This window comes from Dicentrarchus labrax, unplaced genomic scaffold (assembly GCF_905237075.1).
Source record: "Dicentrarchus labrax unplaced genomic scaffold, dlabrax2021, whole genome shotgun sequence".
Taxonomy (NCBI): Eukaryota; Metazoa; Chordata; class Actinopteri; family Moronidae; genus Dicentrarchus; species Dicentrarchus labrax.
This window is the reverse complement of record NW_026136721.1, coordinates 21,415,342-21,438,356: the sequence shown is the minus strand read 5'-3', so window position 1 is coordinate 21,438,356 and position 23,015 is coordinate 21,415,342. Positions and strand designations below refer to the sequence as shown.

The following is a 23,015-nucleotide window of genomic DNA, read 5'->3' as shown; positions in this document are numbered from 1 at the left end:
TCTGTTAAACTTGAATTTCTCCCACTGGGGATCAATAAAAGAACATCTTATCTTACAGTGACAGTGTACAACATTTTCATGAATAATTATTTAACATTCACTCATTTGTAATCTATATAAGTCCCTGTACTGATACACAAACATAACTGTATATCATGGTGCTATTGATTTAGAACATGACAGTAATTTAGGTTCCTGAAATATAACAACAGTCAGAAAGTGAGACCAGTATTTTTCATCCAGTATGGTCTGTAATCATATTTGCATGTGAAAAACTTTTAAGATTGAATTTACTGTAACGTAATATTGTTTTTGTTTTTCAAAGAACTCCATTGCTAATATGACAGTTGTATTAAGTTAATTAGGCCCACATATCTTGTTGGATGCTTATTGTTCTGTGAAGCTGGTATTGGTTATAACATGCCAATATATCAGAACCTCTGTAGACCGTACATAATCTCTGTAGCACTGTACTGCTGATGGTCACATGAACACATTGTATCACTTAAACTTAATCCCTGGAACCAAACACAAACAGTATTTTATTGAAAATCAACAGACAATACTGAATCTGTCTTCTTTCATTCGTAGACAATCTCCATTTGGTATTTGTGGGCGAGAAGAGGTAAAAAGTCTCCTGATGCTCGACATCTTGTGGGTGGTTTTGTGCAGGGAGGAGGTGGCTGCTTAGACACCAAGTTTCATCATAGTCCTGGTTCCCAACCTTTTTAGCTTGTGACCCCTTAAAAAAACAAAACAGTGTCTACTTATGACTCCTCGTCACTAGATGCATATGTCTGCCAGTTGTGGCCATTTCAACCAAAGACTGGATACTTTTTAGGGGTCCTGATGAAGTCAGAGTATAGTAGGAAATAAGCATACATTTGTGTAGCAGAGACATTCAGATTTATCTTGCGACCGCATGTGGGGAACCACTGTCCTACATTATGGTTTGGCTGAAGAAGAAATTGGTTGAAATTGGCAGTTATAGACCAACATTTTGTGCTTGAGGTGGAGGGATGAAAAGTGAAGGAATAGTCTTGCAGGTATGAGTCATGAGGTGTTTGGTCAGATGTGACTGCGGTGGAGTTTTCTTGGTTATTGTGTTGCTGCTGATGTGCAGTAGGCTGCATTATCATGGACCCGCTAAGCCTGAGTGTCCAGAGGCAATGAGACCCTCTGGAATTAATTTGGAAAGCTCTGACTTTTTGAAACTTAAATCCTGCAGTGTCAACTGTGGTAATCAATTGGATGTTGTGTTGGATGTGCAGTAACACTTGAAAAGGAATTGGATAGAGTTGGGAGCTGGGGAGTGTTGAACAAAGAGATATGTTGTGGGAAGATGAGTGCTACATAACAGCTTCAGCACGTTGTTGCTGCATGTGTCCTCTGCTGTTTTTGTTGGGTGATCCTTAGAGAGAAACAAGAGTCTGCAGCCATTCTAGTGTCTATGTGAAGCTGTACTCAGACATAGCTGGGTTTTTTTAACTAAAGGCTAATGCATGCTAACATGCTGATGCTAAGCATGTATATATGTTTATCATGTACACCAGTTTAGTGACGTGTTGTAGCATGCTAACCATTGCTAATTAGCATTAAACACAAAGTACAGCTGAGGCATTAGTATTAGTAATTAGTCATGAACCAAAGTACTGGCCAAATTCAAATTTAGACAACATGATGGCGCTAGATGAAAGTCAGAAGATTTCACAACAATCCATCAAGTAATTGTTGAGATATTTTCCTTAAAACAAAAGATGTTAACCTCATGGTGGCGCTAGAGGAAACGTCAGAGGGTCACCAAAGTCATTAGGCTTGATTGTTTCGGGAACCATGAATGTCTGTACAAAGCTTTATGGCAATTCATCAAGTAGTTGTAGATATTTCAGTCCAAAGTGGTGGGCAGACAAAATGTAATCTATACGCCTCTTTAGGAAAGGTGTAAAAATTTGTATTTGTGTTTGTTGGTTTGGCGGTAGGATGTCCCCATTTTACATCCTGTTGAGATGTCTCGGTGGATGAATAATTCCTCAAGACTGAATATACATTTTGTAGACTAAACACAAAGAAACAGTCAGAGCTAGAAATAAGGTTATTGTCAGCATTTGTCCCTGAAAGATTTCCCCATTTTAAATAAGGTCTCTTTCAGCAGCAGCTACTTCTATATAATGTCTTTCCAATGGACAACTCACTGCACACTGGATGTTAGATTGGACTTCCTGTAGAGGCCCACATGTTGTGATGGGAATAGAAAAACTCCAATGACTCAGGAGTGACGTACGAGGGGAACCAGCTCTGCTCAGCACCCACTCACAATTCACTGTGAGGATATGACAAACCATCAGGGGTCAGATATAATGGTTTCAATTTTCTATTCAGACTTACTGCCAGGAGAAAATGCTTCCCCTGCTCCATTCCTGTGCCCTCTGATAATAATACAGCTTTCAAATGATTTTCATCTCAGCAGTACTATAATAAAAACACAGACTTACACTAATAGGTCTATCAGCGCCCAGTCATTGCACAACGCTATGTAACACAGTACTTATGAGAATTTATTCACTCTAAAAGAGATATTTGGTTTCATAGGTCTGATCCACAGATACGAGACTTGACCTAGAACCACTTTGCACGTATTGCCATTTGACTCACAAAGCTAAGTATCCAATCCTTTTTGGTATTACTACCTATACTTAAAGTCCCCCTTCATTCAAAAATATGTTGTACTTCTTTTTCATACCATTGGATGTTTGATCTTCTCTGTGCAGAATGATGTATAGAGTTTGACACTAGAAGGATGTTTTCAAATGAATCTGCTGAAAGTGGAAAGTTTCTCTGTGGTCATTGAAAAGCAAAGGGGCATGATTTGTGACATCACAAATAGTTTGTAAGTAAATCTTGGTCCAATATGCAACTTATACAAGTGTGATGTAGAAACTTGAAGCCACCAGTGCACAAACACTGAGAACTGACTTTATAGTGAAGTAGGAGACATTTTGTGCCCATCAGGAAAACTTTAGAAACGAACAAAATTTGCATATTCATAGATTCTGAAATGTTTTATGAGGTGGGAGGACTAGATGCCTTTCTTATGGAGTGTAAGGTGGAAATTATGCTTTTTTTGGAGGAAAATCAAATCAGAAACACATTATTGTTCCAAACAGAGTATTTACCAGTAAATATATATGTCTTAATACACTGGTATTTACTGATGTTTTGTTCCAACATTATATATTTTCAAACACACATAATAAAGGAGGATATTTTCAGGTTTCCTCGGTTCGGTAATATAATAGAAACTTGAGAAAAAGGTTCAGACGAGTCTTTGAGGATTCTGGAAATACCTTCAGAACTGTGGTGAGTGTTGTTAAATGACCTTCTGGGTTTTCCAAAGATTACACTGAGTCTGTTAATACTGTATCTCTAAAGGTTGTTCAATCCATTGATGAGGCTTTACTGTAGGGGAGCCTCCAGTGTAGATCCTCGCCAAACCACAGAAAAAACAACATACCTCTTCCTGTTTTACTTAAACAGTATAGTAGCTGTACGTCCTGTACCTTCTCTGCTCTCGGCAGTGAGCCATGTAAACTGGGTATTTTCTTCTTGCCTCATATTATTGTACCGGCCACAGATGACCTGAGTGGGGATAAGTGTTGGTATAATTCCTAATCCTGATATGTTTCCCAGGTTAGGCTGCTCGTCCTGAGAGAATCTGTACTGTCAATAAATGAGGGAGTGGTTAGTAAAAGAGCAAAGGAAGCAATTATGGTGTCTATCCTCATCCCACCTCCAGGAGGATAAAGCAGCCATTGTAGTACTCGGATCAGGACTCCCTTAGTCCATGCGGTCTTCACTGAGATACCACAGCCTGAGGGGATGTAAGACAAAGGCAGAGATGAGCTGAGACCTGTTTAAAGAAAAAGAAAAAAGTTATTTAACTGTTTTTCTTACTTCTTTGTACACATAAGAAGGCCCATAACTACTCAAGTTTTCTCTCATCTGAGACAGGTGATAAAAGGCTTTACTAGATATGCACTGTCTCCCAAGTAATCCCCAAATAACATGGTATCATTTGACTGCAGCCAATAATAATACCTATCTGACAGTATCTATTTACAATATGACGGTTTGTGGTTGAAATATGACCGTTTGTCTTTATCTGAAGAGTCAAGTATGTTAATGTACTTCCTGTCTTTGATGGCCACCATTGATAATGTTTGTGAATTTACTGGTTTATTCCTACCCTTCGATGTTTAACAGAGGAAAACTAAATGTCTCACAGTCAACTTATGACTTGTTAAATGTTAGAAAAATATTCCTACGTGTATTATATGAATTACATTTAGAGTGGGAGTTCAGGCCTACACATGCTATTATAACCCACCTGAAAATACCCAGGATTTTAATACATATTTACATAATTTCAATACATTGCTGTATTGCCCCCCCCAAAGTGTCACAAATCATATGTGTACATGTGGAATGACAACAAAGACTTGGCTGGATTATGTATGAGGTGTATTGCATTCTCTACAGTAGCTCAACATGGCTTCGGTTCCCACAGCGCCTCCTGTTAAATTGAGACTACGTACACATTAGGCAGGGTTAAATTTGTAAACACATCTTTCCCTCAGTTTCAGTAGACTGTCCAGACTTAAAGAGCTTTTCCAAAAGAGCGATGACCTCGGCCAGCCAGAGAGGTCGAGGGCTGTGTGGCAGTAAAGTAAGACAACGTTTTGGCCTCTAACTTGCTCTTATTTTCGTGATTACCAGACTTACATTCCTCAGTAATGAAACTGCTCATGTGCTGTTGCAGGACTAGGGACACTATCATGATACTGAACAGTGAGAACCACACTGAAGATCCCATCATGTTCCTGCACAGGTTCTTGTCTACAGTCTGCTGGTAACACACTCAACATGTGTCACTGCTGTGAGAGCAGGATCGATGTAGTGTAGTGTGAGAGTATCGACCGACAGGCATACTGAATAATCTATTAAAGGCTTTTTATTAATTTACAGATCGAAACTGCATCTACATGAGCCAATATTTAATTTGCTTGGAAACATGTTGCCATCAGAGTGTAAGTGCTGTTGGGAAGATGAAGATGGTGTCTCGGGCTCAGACTGCGCTGCTGTCTCTATCACTTCCTAATGTCCCCTCCTTGGAGAAGTCATTTTGTGTGCATAATGAACCAGCAAGTGTGTCTGAAAGCACTAGTAAGACCTGCACTTGCACTGCTCTGCAAGACATATTAATGTATTTCCAACATTATATTTTACTTTCATGGGTTTCAACAGTTGTGGCCAGTTTGTTATGAAGATGGGGTGAGAGCTGAAAGAAATCACCCTTTAAGGAGGATGTTCGGGGAATATCAAAAGAGCAGAGATGTTAAAGATCCATGTGACAGTGAACAATTGTGAAGACTTTACTCCTCTTTACGCACTGTTTGGAGTTGAATGGGGCAACCTGAAGCCGTTTGGTTCTTCTGGTCGTTTCACTTAGGGGGGAAAAAAATTGAAACTTTATGGGTGGGGCTTGGTTAGAGGAAAGAGAGGGAAAACAGGGTGGTGTGTGTGTGTGTGTGTGTGTGTGTGTGTGTGTGTGTGTGTGTGTGTGTGTGTGTGCTGTGTGCTGTGAATTCAAAGCTGGGTGGGTCTACAGTGTTTCACATTCCCAAAAAAACTCCCGGCCGTGCGTTAAAGTGCTTTCAGGTAACGTTTATCCACGTTGTTTGCATTTGTTTTTAAAGTTATGCCTTACTCATCATACGCTGTGAGACGCATGATTCGTGTGGTTTTTTTTTGTAGTGTAGAGTGCAGAAGAGTGCGTTGAACAGATTTTCAGCTGCGCTTTGAAGAATTGTACGGATGTGACTGTGAGCGCAAAAAAGCATTAAAAGGACGCGCGACTCTAAAGTGTGTAGATGAACATCGCGAAGATCCGTCAACTGTGTTTATATTTGGGTTTATAAGTTAGAGGTGTGTTTATTGTTGTTTTCTTTCGGGGTATTCTCGCGCTCTTTTCAAAAGTTGTTGACTATAGTACAGGGCCTGTGTGTGTGTGTGTTGCGGAGCAGCACCCATTTGGGAATGCCCAAACACCGACTGAACAAATGCGCCTTTCTTGTCGACGGAAACAGTCTAAAGCCATAAAAAACGAGTCGTTATTGCAAAGGGATGAGTGTTTCTGGGCGTTGCAAGTGGATGGTAATTCATTTGAGCTGTCAAATAATAAAATACGTTGTTTTTTTTAAAGTTTTAAGATAAGATACCAGTGGTCATCTGAGCAGAGAGGTGTTTCTGTTTGACAGCAGATGTGTGAGAGTCAAAAATGTCTCTGTGCGAGACTTGTTGGGCGAGTTTGGGCTTGCATGCAAGGGTTTTCCTCTCCTCTCTTTTTTCCCTTTCTTTTTGAGACAGTATTTATTTGGGAACAGCTGTGTGTGTGTGTGTGTGTGTGTGTGTGTGTGTTTGAGAGAGAATTGGTGCTTCCTCAAGCCTGTGTTACATAAGTCCTTGTGTGGAAAATAAATAATAGTGTGCATCCTTCCTCCATTCCCCTGTTATCAGTTATCAGTTTTCATAAGGCCACGATGTTGATGCTGGCTGGAATCGTTGTCCTGCACATTACCACCATCATTCTGCTTCTGGTGGCCACCATTGATAATGTAAGTGGACTTTTGTTTTCTTTTGTTTTCTCGTTTCACACACATGCGTAGGAAGAACAAAAAGGTTTTATATGAGTTGATAAAGGCCAATTAAAGGCCAATACACGTGTTTTCAGAGCAAATACAAGCATCTAAAGCAATATGTATTTCTCTGTGGAAGCTCAAGCCAGTACTTATGTCATAAAACCACCTGGAAATACCCAGGAGTCAAATGTCAGGAAGATATTTTGCCACCTGCAGTGTTGCAAATCTACATACCTCCTCAGACTTTCACTTTCAGAATATTGAACAACTGACAGTGAATAACAGGCCTGTCAACAGTTGTTCGTGTATACGAGTCTAAACATTTGTTGAAACAGTAAATCTGCAAATCCTTAACTAAACAGAGGTTTACAAGTGCTACAAGCACTGTATGTCTTGATATCTGTTTATGCTTCTCTCCCTCTGTGTCTCCAGGCCTGGTGGATCACTGATACAGTGTCAACTGACTTGTGGGGCAAGTGGGAGTTTGCAAACTCAGTCTGGCATTACACCAACCTGAAAAACTACCCAGAGGGTAAAACTATATGGATGTTTTAATGAATGAATGAATGTTACTTTTGTCACAAGGAAGTTTATAGGTTGACTTGACTTGACTGAGATTGTTTAGATATAGAAACCAACAGGATGCTGATCAGAGGCTCCTAACTGGTCAGAAAAGGTCATTAATGGCCAGGAATCAGATCATTTTAGGAATAATTCTGTCCATAAACTATCAGTAATATGTCAATAGTATTAATAAAGTAGTTATAATTCAGATTGCCTTGTATCTGTGTTGTTGTTGACACTTGACTGACTGTGTGTCTGTTTTGTCTTCCTCCTACTGCAGACTATCTCCAGGCCATTCAGGCCACCTCAGTGCTTGCCTGTGTTTTTGCCATTCTGGCCCTGTTTGTGTTTGTGGCTCAGCTGTTCACCCTACCCAAAGGCCAGAGGTTCACCTTCACTGGCATTTTACAGTTCATCGCCTGTAAGTAACCTGCAGTCAAAAGTCTTACCTGCAGCTGTAAGAATTATAGATTTAAATACTTTGTACTTATCGCTGAGACTGACGGTCTGTGGAGGGTGTGTGCTTAATGCTTTACTGTAAAGTACAACAACGGTAGGAGACCTTTGTGTTTTTAGACTATTACTGTGTAATAATTTCATTATACATAAAATGCCTTAGCTGTCAACAGTACAGCATTTTATCATTTATTAATTTGCTCTCAGAGGAGGCGAGGAAGAGCAAAGCCAACATATATTGACATCTGTTTGCATCCCTTACATGTCATTTGACACGAGGTCTATGGAAGCAAAGCTCAGCTGCAGCATGTACAAGTGTTTCTGCATGATAGTGTTAAAACAAACATGGATGCAGATACAGAAGGTCAGTGATTTTCACTCTTGTGTGATCCTGGCTCAAGAGTCTGCAGGTTTAGCTGGTCCAGCCTGTTATTCTGTGGAATCTGAAGCCTCAGTGACACATGATTGAAAGTCACTGCAGTAGAGTAAAACTGTCCGTGTTTCAGGATTGATCCTCTAAGTGCAGTCGCTCAGTCTCAAATGTCACATCGAGATGGGGTTTTCAGAACATGTTGCTCCTCTAAATGTATTTTTTGGTGGTATTTGTTGGTTGGAATAGGATGTTGGGGCCGGAATAAATATTGCTAAAATGTGAAACCAAAATAATATCTTTTGAGGTGAGAGTTTGTACAACAGGTGGCTGAGAAGTGATGTGTCCGAAATCTGTTAAGATAATGTCTTTTGTGAACGTGCTAATAAGGGACGCAATTAACGATTTCATTATCGATTAATTTGCTGATTATCACATTTTCTTAGAGCCCACTGTGACATGTTTATGTCAAACTATCAATCCATTGATTATTATTGGTTTCCAACTTGGGCAGAATATTCAGATAATCCTAAATAAAATTAGATATTTATATCAATATATTTTGGAATATATTTGTAACTGCTACTAGCACATAAAAAAAACAGCCAGCAATTAAAAGTAATGGGACTAAAATATGTATCGTCATGAGTTTATATGATTGGAAATTAACAAGGTGATACTGCTATGTTTCTCATTTCACTGTGATTGCAGTGGACCCGTCTGCTACACCGTCCTTGTTTAAGAGCCTTATAATAGGAAAGATAATGACTTCTTAATTGCCTTGTCTGGGTGTGTGTGACAGTATTCCCCTTTTCTGTCCTGCAGGCCTGTGTATAATGATAGCAGCCTCAATCTACACGGCTGAGCTTCACGCCAACGACACAGAGGGAGGCTACGGACACTCCTACGTCCTGGCCTGGATCTCTTTTGTCCTCACCTTCATCTTAGCGATCACCTACCTCGTCCTGCGGAAGAAGAGTGAGTGAGAGGAGAAGAGGAATGAGGGCAGGCCTGGGATCATATTCCCAGTTTGAATTTGGGGAAGTAATGAATAGGATTTGTTTTAAAATTGGGAGGGAAAAAAATTGAAGATTGTTGATCTACATCTGCAGCTAGGAAAATGGGGGGAATGATGTCCAATTGCTAAACAAGAGCCATTTGTTTATATTCTGAATATTATAAATTGAAATGGAACTTGTGCTTACATTACATGAAGGGCTGGACTTTACTTAATAGATTTCTATTTGATTAAAAAGAGAAGAGGGCAATAGTTTATTCATGAGTAGGGCAGTATGGGCCACAAAATAATAGTTGAGATTAGGAGGGTGCAACCCTTATTTCATATTAGTATAAGCATAAAATTATTAATGAATCAATGGTTTCCTTTGTCTTTTAAGTGCAGTTCCATATAGTAGGTTTGGAGAACTCCATATCAATTAGTACTGTAAAGGAATAGTTCAACATTTTGAGAACTAAAGAGTAAGAAGATTAATACCACTCTTAGAAACAGAGTGGAATCGATCTTCTCATCTAACGCTCACAAGAAAGAAAGAAAGAATTATTTCCCATAATGTAAAACTGTTCCTTAAAAAAAAAAAAAAAAAGAGTTGACCATATGGGAGAAGAGTAAACAAAAGCCCCTTTGAGATGTACAGTACTGGTTCAAAATACTCTGAGATCAAAGTACTTATCATCCTGTATAATCATGTTGTGAGGCTGACAGTTACTACTGCAGGTTTCCAGAGTCAAGGAGTGAAAGATACTGTATCTGTGAAGGTACGGCATGTTGGCGAAACTACAACATTCCTGTTGAAGTACTTGAACAATCAGGAGAGACAAGCCTTAATTTACAGTACACGTAGTTTTAATCATGTATCATTATTTTACAACTGAAGTATAGTGTATCCTTTTTTAATCTATGTACATTGTAACCATTATATTTTTGTAACATTTTGCATTGAGTGTATTTTTTTTTTTTAACCATGTTTGATTTTGTGTCTGTAGTTGGCTGCTATCATAAGAAATGTACATGTAATTTGTACAAGTGAACCAGGGAGGGAGGACAATGGTGGTTTCATTTCACCGTATTTCATAACTATGCAATAGACAATTTTGTTTGTAATTCGTCGGAATTTAAGCCATATCATGTATTAATAAAACAAATTATATCACAAAGCCTTTGTTTCAAAACTGTTTGTTACAGTTCTGTAGTCCTCACTCAAATAAGAACAAACAAGATTGCATTAAAATTAATTTAAATTTAGTTTTAAGTTATCATCCTGACAAAAATCTTCACATCAAGTTAATAAGAACAACACACAGTTCTAGAAAATGCTATTGGATTTTCACTGATTTCTAAATCTGCAGGACTTTGCTTAATAAGGGCAAAGTTTGGTACTGCGTGCAACTTACAACATTAATGTTTTGAAAACAACACTTCTTCAGGTCTTACAACAGACCCAGTCAGAAACAGGAATGTTCCATTATATAAAGTATCGTTCCCAGAGGAAGTGAGTAAAAACTGGACTGTACTAGATGCCTTGTCCAGACGGCGTGATGCGCTCCTGAACCACCAGGTGGAGAAGATGATTCTGCTCGGCAGTCAGAAACGGCCTGAGGGTGGGAAAACAAAAACACCAACACGTAATCAATACGGAGAATTCAGATTGAGAAGCAATACACATCCTGCTCAACCCGCATCACAAGATGGAAATTAACATTTTTGAATGCTCACCATAGCTCGGTCTGAAGAGACTTGAGGGACTCTGTGTCTTTCTCCTGACACGCCATCTGCAAAACAGATTTGCTGTTATACGCTGCACAAATAAAACCATAGCTGCAGATTTAGATGACCTTGACGAGTTCTCAGAGTCTTGTCATCGTTTTTAATCTCTTATAAAATCGAGCCTGTTGATCCAGAACAAGTTGTAGAATCTTTTTTGTTACGGGTAATTGAAGTATGAATAAATATCAATAAAGAACTGTAAATAATGATCAAAACAAATAAAAGTCCACAAACACTGACACCACTGCAAATGCTGCAAACAGAAAAAAAATAATTCCATTGGCAAAGGAAGACAAACTCCAGCACATTAATCACTGTCATGTGAAGGCCATGGAGACCATAATTTTTCCTGTATGAGGCAGGAAGGATCAGGAAATCCTGTGAATTGTTCAAGTATGTGGATGATGAAACTCACCACTACTGACTGCAGGAGCAGGAAGACATTCTCAGGCAGGAAGGTCACTGAAGGAGAGGACAAGATCCATGTTTACACCACTTCAAATGAATGTCACTCACAGTATTCATGATACATTTTCTGCATTGAACAGAGAACGTATACAATTGATACGTTTTTTTTGCTCTATTATCAGTTCAGGAGCATTCACCTTGGCTGTGAGGGTCAAAAGACTCCCATGCGTATCTCTCCAGGGTCTGGGCATGTTCTGGTAACAACTTCTGAGGCGGAGGCTGCGCAGGAAAATTGAAAGGTTCGGACCATTAAATCAGTCACTAATGTACAGATGCAATAATAATAATAATAATAATAATAATAATATTAATAATAACTTGAATAAAGGTCTCTAAAAACAATGTTTACAGAGTGCTTTACATACACACAAAAACAGCAGCAATAAAGAATAAGATTAAAAGCAATATATGAAAAAAATCTAAAAACACACCAACAATCACACACTATTAAAAAGAGATTAAAAACATAATACATAGCGGTGTGTGCCAAAATAAACTAAATCATAAGGATACACAGGAAATTTTGTGTGAATTCACATCAATGTCTGATTATAAAAGTGTGTTTTTAGAAGGGATTTAAAAGATTAAACAGATTTAGCAGGCCAGTAGAGTACAGTACAATATGTTAGAGTACAGTACAGTAGAGTAGAGTACAGTACGTTAGAGTACAGTACAGTACAGTACAGTACAGGTACAGTAGAGTACAGTACAGTAGTTAGAGTACAGTACAGTAGAGTACAGTAGAGTAAGTAAGTAGAGTACAGTACAGTACGTTAGGTACAGTACGTTAGAGTACAGTACGTTAGAGTACAGTACAGTACTTAGAGTACATCGTTAGAGTACAGTAGAGTACAGTACAATATGTTAGAGTACAGTACAGTAGAGTAGAGTACAGTACGTTAGAGTACAGTACAGTACAGTACAGTACAGTAGAGTACAGTAGAGTACAGTACAGTAGAGTACAGTACAGTACAGTACAGTACAGTACAGTACAGCACAGCACAGTACAGTACGTTAGAGTACAGTACAGTACGTTAGAGTACAGTACAGTAGAGTACAGTACAGTAGAGTAGAGTACAGTAGAGTAGAGTACAGTACAGTACGTAGAGAGTACAGTACGTTAGAGTACAGTACGTTAGAGTACAGTACAGTACGTTAGAGTACAGTAGAGTACAGTACAGTACAGTACAGTACAGTACGTTAGAGTACCGTACAGTAGAGTAGAGTAGAGTAGAGTACAGTACGTTAAGAGTACATGCGTCCTAATGGAGAGAGCACAGTCTCCTTTAGTCTTGAGCCTGGACTGTGGAACAACCTAAAGAGGATCTAAGGCTGGGGACTCATAAAGAGTTAAAAGGTCGGCAATATAAGTAGTGGCTGGACCTTTCTCTGCTTTAAAAGGAATCAGTATGATCTTAAAATCTATTCTTACTGGGAGCCGGTGCAGATGTGTTAAAACCAGGCTGATATGACATCTATGTTTAGTGCCTGTTAAAATTCTAGCCGTGTGAGATTGATTTTTGACTGAGGCAGGTGTAGAGTGGAATAAACAATCAACAGTGTGATACAATATCAATAAACTTGGCATCAGTAATGCAAAATGATATGTTGTGTTGCTGATTTGGAGGTGTTTCTTTCTTTTAAGGCTCAAAATGTAACTGTTCCGCTTTCCGGTAGTTCACCCTTTGGCCTTTAATGGCTGTTTGACACTGAAGTATTGTTTCTATGTATCTGTAGTAAAAAATACTTGGTTAGAGTTTTTCATAAGATAAGTGAAAAACAGAATTAAGGATGTATTTCCAACTACAGTCACACAGATATTCTGAGTATTTTCTTGGAATATCTTGTCTTTATTTATAAAATCACAGTGCTTACCTCAAGCAGCATTAGCAATAGTACTCTGGAGATCTCACATTTTGCCACAATGTCCAGAAATGCACCTTTTTTTCAGGAAAATTAAGATACAGTAGAGAAATGAAAACAGTTTTTCAGTCAGTGTAATCACATAAAATGCAACAATGACATTTAACCAGAAAAAGAGGCACTTACTGAAGGTGGTTTATTTTTCTTTAGTTGGATTAAACATCCAGCTTTTGATCTCAGCAATTAAATGTTTTTTGTTTGTTTTTGACACACCTCCATTTAGAAAACTGTATCACAGGGGATCCAATTTATATAAGACTACTTTTTAAAAATATATTTACAGCATTCTTCATATACAACCACCCACCACAGAGAAGAGATAAATAAATATGTAAAAAAAAAAAACAAGGTTGCAGGAAGACTTGTTTTGCTGTAAAAAAATAAATACAGTAAAATAAACAATGAATTACAGAGAGATAAATGCAGAGCCTCACCAACAGGGGTGCTGGTGCCTGGTAGCTGCAGTCCTCTCTCCTGGCACATCAGCTGCATCTCTGTGAACACTGACAGAGCACCGTCGTAGTCACCTGCAAATTACAGAACAGACATGCAGGCTCAAACTGCAGACAGTAACGTCCAATAATATACGTATGTATCAGCTACATATCAGCTGTAAATGGACAGACTGAACTCACGGGTGAGAATTTTACATGTGGCCATTTCTCCCATTGATAGCAGAGCTTCAATTGGCGTCTGTGTCTGCAACTCTGCAGCCCTCTGGTAATGAACAATAGCCTCTCCTGGTCTGTTCATCTCCTATTGACACCACAGAAGAAGTTAAGATTAACATAAAATGAATTGCAGCATATCAACTTGTAAAAAAAATCTAAGCAAAGATCACAATATTTTGTCTTCTAGGACATTTTAAAGCTCTGATCCAAAGTTTTACCTTGAGTGCGTTACCAAGTTCTAGACACAAGCTGGCTGCCATCACAGGCTGGTTCATCTCAATGTACACCTGTAAGCCATTTGTAGAGTGTTATTTTACTGCCTCTATAGGGATGCAGAAACAATGTACTCCATAATCTATTCTGCAAACTCTTAATCTGTTTGTATAGTCTACAGGATACAAATATAACAAACTTCACATTAAATGTACTTCTTTCATTCAAACCAGGAATCATAGTGTACCTTGATGGCAAAACTGTAGCAGTTGAGTGCCGCCTGTAGGTGCTCGTCAAAGCCCGGGGCCTGTAGTGCCCTGTTCTCCTTCTCAGATGAGAGGAAGAGGCGGGCAGCATCGGTTAACGCTAGAGCCTCTCCAGGAGCGTTAAAAAGAGTCTGCTCACACCTGCAGTCAAAGACAATCAGGATGTGTAACGACAACAGAGGCACCGTCAACAGTAACCATGTCATCACTGTGAATGATACAGGCGCTCTCTGGGCTGATCACCAGCAGCTCCTCTGTTAGCCTGTGGTGGTTTATTGTGTGGGACACGAATAACTAGAGACGAGTCATCTCTCACTGGAGGTGATCTGACAAACTGGTTACTAAATATTTAACACGTACCATTCTGTTTAGACCAACCAGTATTAACTAAGTTAATGTACAAACAATGAAGTACATTGTTGATGTTTTAGTAATCCTGAATATTTCTGAGCTCAGCAGGGTGATACAAGTATTCCAAGTTCTGTCAAACAAATTTTATACATCTGACAGGTTAGATTTAAAGCTCCCTTCCAAACATTCAGTACAATATATTCAAATAGTCTGCTTGTCCTGCTTGTCTCCTTCAACCTCACTAAAAATACAAGAATCTAAGGAATATGAAAATTTTGTTAATTTCCTACTTCTCTGTAAAGTCCATTCTCAGTGTTTGTGCACTGGTGGCTTCAAGTTTCTACATCCCACTAATATATACATACATAAGTTAAGTTACATACTGGACACACTGTCACAGTTCATTCTGCACAGTGAAGCTCAAACATCTCAAGAAGAAAAACATATTTTTGAGTAGAGGGGGACTTTAAGCCACAGAATAATCACTACAATATAGTTCTGATGAAACCACATTGTACAATGAGAACACTTTACCCCAGCAGAGCACGCCATCCCCAATAAGGCTTTCATGTGAAGTTTCACCAAGTCTACAACTTTTTTTTATTTATTGTTCATGGTGAGGCTGAAATCTACTCAGGCTCTGAGATGTGATGAACTTATCACAACTGGCATTAACATGATTTTTTACTCCCCAGTAGTTACTTGGGTAATCTTTAAGTTAGGACTTTAAATACACTACATGGCCGAAACTATGTGAACACATGAATATTCAGTTGGGAATGATATTGAAAGATAAAAACACTGAATACCTAATTAACAACATAATACTTTTGACCAAATTCTACATACATAAATGTCGGCTGTCTAAATCTCCTCCAGTGTGGAATGCTTGGAAGAATGATTTTTCTTTACTTATTAAATGTATAAAGAAGGTACAAAACGCCCCTGCCCAGAAACTTTACACTCTTATGTTAGAACACAACTTAATTTAACCCCTTGCTAAGCTCCTTTTTTATGTATACAGCCTTACATATTGTATACTCTTGTTTTACTTATTTTATTTTATTTTCTCAGCTTTATTTAATTCTAAAATGTCTCTCTCTATATGATGTATTTGTACTTGTTGTAAATGTTAAACAGAATTTCATAAGGAGGTATGAACAAGATTTTGAATATAACAACTGTTATATATCATGAGTTTGTCACTGTAACTTGTTCTTGATGCAAGTTCCAATAAAGCATTTAAAAAAACAAAAAAAAACACTATGTGAACACATGAACATTACACCCATTTGTGATTCCTGAGAACCTCATTCGAAACTGGAAAAAACAGCGACCTCTTGTCCAGCTAAAACATGTCTTCAAGGGTCTTCCTTTGTGCATGAAGTCCCAAATAGTTACCACCAAGCAGGAAGCAGGCTGTTTATCGATTATCAATATCACTGTATGTTGGAAGCTAACTGCAGACGGACATAAAACTAGGTGGCCACAGAGAGTCTTTGTATTGTGTTAGAGATGGTTCAGGTCAATGTGCTGCATTATGGTATGAGTACACAGAAATGTCCACTCACCGAGCCATGGCCAGGTTACAGAAGGCAGCATACTGAAGGCAGTCCTGCTGCTTCAGCTCCTTGGCTAACTGACCTGAAACACAAGGAAATGAATGTGAGGCTGAATGACATAAACAGTATATACTCCATAATACAGTTGAACAGTGTAAATATAGCGTTAGGTTACAAGGGTTGTGGTAAACACTGACACTTACCAAACTGCTCACTCGCCTCCGCAACATTTGGCTTCCGGAGAAAACGCCTGAAACAAAGAAACAAGAGTCTCTAAAATATCGAAATTAGCCGGCTAACTAACACTTAAACTGTACTAACATGATATCTGCAGCAGCAACTACATCACATTGACACAAAGGAAGGTTAAACAACGTCATGTGACACTGGCGGTGAGCTAACAGTTAGCTTAACATGGCTCATTAGCGCTAGCTGTAAAATCTATTACCAAGAAATGTGACGCTAATCCTAATATTCAGTCCTCTTTCTGTTTGAACTGGTGTTTACTTGAAGCCTTACTTTTTCAGTTTATTTGACACAGCTCGATATCTCGCCAGAAAATCGCCCTCAGCAGCCATGATCGATGCAAACCACAACAAACCAAACCAGGAAGTCAGACTGACAGGAGCGCTGTCATTGGTCAGCGTACGTAAAAGGGGTGGCGCTTATTATAACCGGAAATGCCTAAATAAGGAGCAATGTTGTAGAAATAGATAAATAATGGGTTTTCAAACAGAAATCAGACTGAGACAAGGACAGATGGTAGGAACAGGTTTATTTATTTATTTTTGTTCTACTGTTGGTAACAGCCAGAGGTGGGAAGTGACAAAGCAGATTTACTAAAGTACTGGACTTCTTCTACATTTTACTCTACATTTATTTAGCATTTGGCTGCTATAGTTTGTAGTTATTTGCAAATTCACATTAAATATATATAATGCATCGTATACAGTAAATAAAACGTAAATAAAACAAGTCACAAGTCTAACGTTTAAATGTTGGTTACATGTTGCATTCGTAAAAAATAATCCAACAGTATAATAAATGATATGGTAACACTGATAGAGGGCTTGTTGTCTGCAGCGAGTGCATTTAATTGACAATACATTTGTATTTTACTTCATACATTTACATATAATTAAGTATTTTTACGTTACGTTATGTTTTTGTTACTTTTACTTCTTTAAAGAATCTGAATAATTATTTTACTGGTAACAGGTGACAATGACACAGCAAAGCAAACTGAGATCATCTCAGCTACTGATATAAATATCATAATCTGTTGAGAAAAGTTGTTTTATGATTCAGAAATTCTCATAGACAGACTCAAATATGTCTTCATTCTGGGATTTTGTGGTTTGCGTCATCTGTGGAGGAAGTAGACGACAGGTCACCAACTGCATGTTTTATTGATTTCCACTGATAATGTGACAAAGCACCTGAAGTTCACACTGACCGTTTTTTGTTGTTCCTTTTTCTTGGGTTTAGGTTTTCTTTCGTCTGTCTCTGTGTTGGCAGCTGAGTGGTCCAGCACATCGTAAATGGACCCAGGCCGAGCCTCTAGACTCTGAGAGAACATCTCATATCAGTTTCCAAGAAATATAAAAATGAACATATGAATGCTGGGAAGATGGAGGACAAATATGAAGTGATACAACTTAATTCAAGTAAAATATGTCTCCCTAGCTAGTGACGAGTAGAAAGGTGCTTACAGCATAGAAAGAGGAATCTGTTACAGCCACGTTGTGTTCCTCCGTCTCTCTCTTCTTCCTTTCTTCTCTGTTCTGCTTTTGTTTTCTGCCGGTGTCGGTGCTACCTTCAGTTTTGTCTTTGTTCTAACAGAAACACAAATCACAATTAAGACTAAGACACATGCAGCTCCCCATCTCTAGTCTCTATTAATCAGATGTTTGAGTTTAATTCTTTGCACCTAATACTCTGGCTGGAGAACAATATAAGTCTATGTTTAAACTTGAGCTATGACACAATCACAGATGAGGTAACAGTGAGTGTGTGTGGCCAAATTGAGTTAGACTAAATATTTCCTGTCCTTGAGATAGGACTCTGTCTAAGAGTCCAGCCATGTTTTCTAGTCTAGTTTAAGTCAACCGTGTCAAAGGCAGCAGCAAGATCCAAGAGGAGTGGAACTGAAATACTATTGAAAAAAACATTCAGGTTCCTCAATGAGAGTCTTAGTACTGCTGAAATACACCTTTAAAGAAACCTGGGAAAGAATCAGCAGGCCACATTAGGAAACCAATAATGCAATAATTATTTTTATTTATTCTAACAATTATTTTCGAAATGTATTACTTGTTGGATTAATAAATTACCAGGAAATAGTGGTGACATCTTTATATTGCTTGTTTAGTCCAGCCAGTGGTCCAATACCCCAAAATACTAAATTTACTATCACATAAGAAAATAGTTTAAAAGCTGGAAGTATTTATTGTTCAACACTTTGGCTTGAAAGATGATTTAAACAACTAATTTTGTCTCGATGGTTGTGTTTGATTAGAAAATATGGGAATCTACAATACAGTCTTACCCAATGTCCTCTGAAGACATACACTGAGCCGACCACACTGAAAACCAGCAGCACACCAGTGAAGACTGTGACTATGCTGACTTCTGTGTAATCCAACATTATGGGCTCCTTGTAGCCTTCCTCTGGAAAACACAAACCATTCAATGTCAGTCTGCGCCAGGAATGCATCATATCTGGATGGCAGAGGTTGGCTGAACTATTCCACATCTATCAAGCAAGTCATCTATTGGATACAAATATTTAAGCTCATTGTCAACATCAACAATAGTCCCCTGACGGCTTTTTACATGTACAGTGTACAATTCCAAGAAAAATCTGAAGGACCATAAAATGATTAAAGGGATAAAAGAAAAATAACACAAAAATATGTTTATTTTTCTCAGAGGTTTTGTTTCTCTTGTGAAATATGTGCAGTTATTATATTTTGAGGGCTCTAAATTGTTAAATCACTTGGTTGAGCTGCTCACAAACAAACAAATCACACAATATTGCCTCTGTGGGCATTACAGTGCGCACAAGAGAGCTCATTAGAGAGTTCATTAGCAAACACTGTGTAAATACCCACAACTTTGTCCAACAATTCTTGTGACTTTTTGCCAAACAGAATTTTGTTTTTGACACACGAAAGAGGGAAGAAACCAGAAACTAATATCCATACACCTATAACATCTGCTAAACATCCTGTCCCAGCATTACATCAGTTCTCTCATATTCATATTCAGTGTTGTGGACAGAAATTTGATGATGTTAGACTTGACTCAACAAAACTGAGAGAGACTTGCAACTTGACTTTGGATTGTAACATCACTGACTCGTGACTTCACTTGGAGTCTTTTGAGTTGAAAATACTCGATACCCAAAGATTAAAAAGTGCTAAAAAGTGTGACACGAATTAATACATTTCTCTACATTTCCTAAAACAACTAACGTTAAAGCAATTCATTCTCACTTAATTCCCCTGATCCACTTAGTTTGAACCGATCCAACAGCATCTATTCAAGTTGCAGAAGAGAACGATGAAGTAAGTCTGCCAGTTGGGAAAATTATGCTTCTTCTCTCCTTTTCATACTCACTTCTCACTTGAAGAAACCAGTACACCGTGGCGGTTTTATATCGACAACTGTATTCTCCTGATGTATTCAGGTGTTTCAGCTCCAATGTCTGTGTTAAATCCTGTGGCTGGCCAAGCGTCGCAGGGATCTTACAGTCATATATCTGCTTGCTGGAAGGATCGGAGCACGTCAAGAGGTCATCAGTTTGGTTTGCTGGCAAGTTCAACGTACAGTTAAGGTTGAGCCCTTCACCTGTGAAAGCCACAAAGACTCTGCTTTGCAGTTCTATTTCTGTGGGGGGAAACATAACATGGAGGTTCATATTAGAGCTGAAATCATCAGTCAGTTAATCAGTTAGTTGATCAACAGTAACAACAGTATTGACAATCAATCAAGCAAAACTTTCTCTGGTTCCAGCTTCTCGAATGTGTGGGTTTGTGGGTTTTATAAATTATATTTTGGGGGTTTTAGACTGTTGGTTGGACAAAACAAGCAATTTGAACACTTTACTTTGGGTTTCAGGAAACTGTGACACAAACAAACAATAGATTGGTAATGAATATAATCATTAGTTGCACATATCTGAACATGTTTGGCTGCAAACAATCTTAAAGTTACATTAGTGATTCACAAATGTCACTCTGTTCCTCAAAGTAGAGTATTAGCTTGGCTGTCTTACTTGGTGTGTCCATTCCTGAGCATACAGAAGCAAAGAAGAAGACAAATGTCCAGGTCGAGGTGGAAGAAGGAGGCCAGAATTGTGTGCCAGAAACAGGCTCCATGTTGTGATTTCTAGGGTTTTCGGGGGACAGTTTATGGTCTTCTTCGTTGAAGTTTTCTGTGTGTCTACTCAGTGTTTCTCAGTTTTGTTGGTACATAAACAGAGTTGGGTTTCCTGTTTCTGGCAAAGCCACTTCCTCAAAATGTTAGTTTTCTGTTTTCCTAGACACTGACTCGTTGGACACTGAATTAAGGGGCCAGAGCACAAATGAAAAGAGTAAACTCTGTTTGATACATGACATTTAACATTAAAGCATGAAAGCTCTGCACACCACAAGGGATGTGTCCTCAGGCAGGATAAAACTGCACAAAGATGGCCCCTAACTTGTTTAGTATTGTGTTTAAAGGGAGTATTTTTGGTTGCGTTATATTCTTACGTCAGCCTCTACATGTGAAGTGAAGTGCAATGTTGGCTTTCCTCCACAGTGAGACAGTATTGGAGAAATTAAAGTGTGAGCCACAAGCGCGCACCTCGCCATGTGGTTTTGAAAAGACAGAAGACGGGAAAGACTCACACAGGGAGGGAAAAAGTATGGTGTGTGTGTGTGTGTGTGTGTGTGTGTGTGTGTGTGTGTGTGTGTGTGTGTGTGTGTGGCTGGAATTCAGCTGAAGGTGACAAATTGCCTGTTGTTAATGTGAACCAGCTGTGGTTGGTGTAGCGACTTATTCACAGCAGTAACTCTCTGTTGAATCACTCTCTGAGGCTGGAGGAGAGGTGTGCAGATGTTGAAGTGCAGCAGTTGTCATTATTTAACCCCATTTGTCTGTCTGTCTGTCTGTCTGTCTGTCTGTCTGTCTGTCTGTCTGTCTGTCCGTCTGTCTGTTTTCTCCTTCTCTCTGCTTCTACACTTGACTTTTTTCACCATTTTTCTCTCTGGCTGTATTGGTGGCCAACTCTGACCTCAGCCACAGCATGAAAACAGACAGAGAGAGAGAGAGAGAGAGAGAGAGAGAGAGAGAGAGAGAGAGAGAGAGCTGGAATAACATCTGGATGCCAGTCAATAAAGAATAATTCGTTCCATTTCATATCCCGTCTCCTGAACTCCTTATCTCCCCTCTTTCCTGGGGAGAGAAGCTTACAAATCCTTTATTGCAAAAACACCGACATATTAGCAGACTGACCAGATATATTGTGTTAATGGAGCAGAGAGAATTTGCTTGAAAATATTGTGGATTAAATGTCTAACATACCTGCCAGCGGTGGAAAGTAACTTTAAGTACTGCACTACAATTTCCATTTTCTTCTCACCTCCACAGGGAAATATTGCACTCCACTACATTTATTTTACAGCCACAGTTCCTGGTTACTTTTCAGAAAAAAAGATTTTATATACAAATCATATGATCAGTTTATAAAATATTATGCACTGATATGAATTAAATTACCACAAAATATATAAATTATATAAAAAACACATTTTAAATGTCTTGTTTTTTCTGACAAAGAGTTAAATAGTAGTAATTAAATTATTGTAAGACTGTGAACATCAGAACATTTCTACATTTGATAACCTGGAACCATCAATTATTTGGCTTTTTTGCTTGAAAGCCTTATTACTTGGTTACTTAAATAATGAACTGATTATGAAAAATAGTAGATGATTCATTTTCTGTTGATTAGCTAATCGTTTAATGGACAAATACTGAAAACTGATCCAAAGAAACAACACTGTCAGGGGACATTATGCATACTGACTACTTTTACTTCTGATACTAAATACATTTCTTTGCCAATATTTCTGTATTTGCACTTAAAATCCAGAACTTTTACTTGTAATTAAGTATTTTTAAAATGTGTTACAGTAATGATACTTTTACTTGAATAAAGGATCTGAATACTTCTTCCACCACTAGTTGAAGTACTTAAAATATTAAAAGTACTCTAAATGCAAGTATATACAGAATATTATATTCTTCCATTAATATTTCTGATTTAAGCAGCATTTCATCGCTGGTGAGCTACTTTATAAACTGTAAATTAGTTTAATCTGCACAAATGCATCATATTTTATACTCTGATCACATGTTTATGATCTGCAGAGTAACTATAGCTGTCAGATAAACGTAGTGGAGTGTAAAGCACAATATTTAGCTCTGAAATACTAAGTAAAGTATAATGAAGGGTATTATTGGGCTCATAAACCATGAACCAAGAGGAAATATTCTCAGCTGCTCTCCTCCTCTCAGAAAATATCTTTCTGCATTCTTTTACGTGGCAGAATGATAGAAAATATGGCCCTAAGGTGCGTTGAGGCTCTGTGCTGCTCTTGCAAGGGTAAAGGGCAGACAGTTGGAAGCAGAGACAGATGAA

At 38.4% G+C, this 23,015-nt stretch overlaps 3 protein-coding genes across 3 annotated transcripts; 1 reads left to right on the top strand and 2 right to left on the bottom strand.

Moving 5' to 3' along the window:
* The first annotated feature begins 5,567 nt into the window (after positions 1–5,567).
* On the top strand, positions 5,568–10,260 carry emp1 (epithelial membrane protein 1). The gene is made up of 5 exons (XM_051384847.1): positions 5,568–5,715; positions 6,574–6,671; positions 7,128–7,227; positions 7,540–7,680; positions 8,911–10,260. The coding sequence occupies exons 2-5, from the start codon at positions 6,597–6,599 to the stop codon at positions 9,069–9,071; spliced, it is 477 nt and encodes a 158-aa protein (XP_051240807.1). The 5' UTR covers positions 5,568–5,715; positions 6,574–6,596; the 3' UTR covers positions 9,072–10,260.
* f8a (coagulation factor VIII associated) lies at positions 9,932–16,960 on the bottom strand. Its single transcript, XM_051384845.1, has 12 exons — positions 16,844–16,960; positions 16,528–16,574; positions 16,334–16,406; positions 14,393–14,552; positions 14,151–14,219; positions 13,897–14,017; positions 13,696–13,788; positions 13,214–13,278; positions 11,476–11,557; positions 11,286–11,332; positions 10,820–10,875; positions 9,932–10,698 (listed from the first exon to the last, which is right to left on the bottom strand). The coding sequence occupies exons 1-12, from the start codon at positions 16,900–16,902 to the stop codon at positions 10,617–10,619; spliced, it is 954 nt and encodes a 317-aa protein (XP_051240805.1). The 5' UTR covers positions 16,903–16,960; the 3' UTR covers positions 9,932–10,616.
* Positions 16,961–17,082: 122 nt separating this feature from the next.
* On the bottom strand, positions 17,083–20,817 carry si:ch211-243a20.4 (uncharacterized). Its single transcript, XM_051384846.1, has 6 exons — positions 20,604–20,817; positions 19,946–20,215; positions 18,873–18,994; positions 18,037–18,159; positions 17,781–17,891; positions 17,083–17,691 (listed from the first exon to the last, which is right to left on the bottom strand). Exons 1-6 carry the CDS (start codon positions 20,704–20,706, stop codon positions 17,629–17,631), a joined length of 792 nt encoding a protein of 263 aa, XP_051240806.1. The 5' UTR covers positions 20,707–20,817; the 3' UTR covers positions 17,083–17,628.
* Between the last annotated feature and the right edge of the window lie 2,198 nt (positions 20,818–23,015).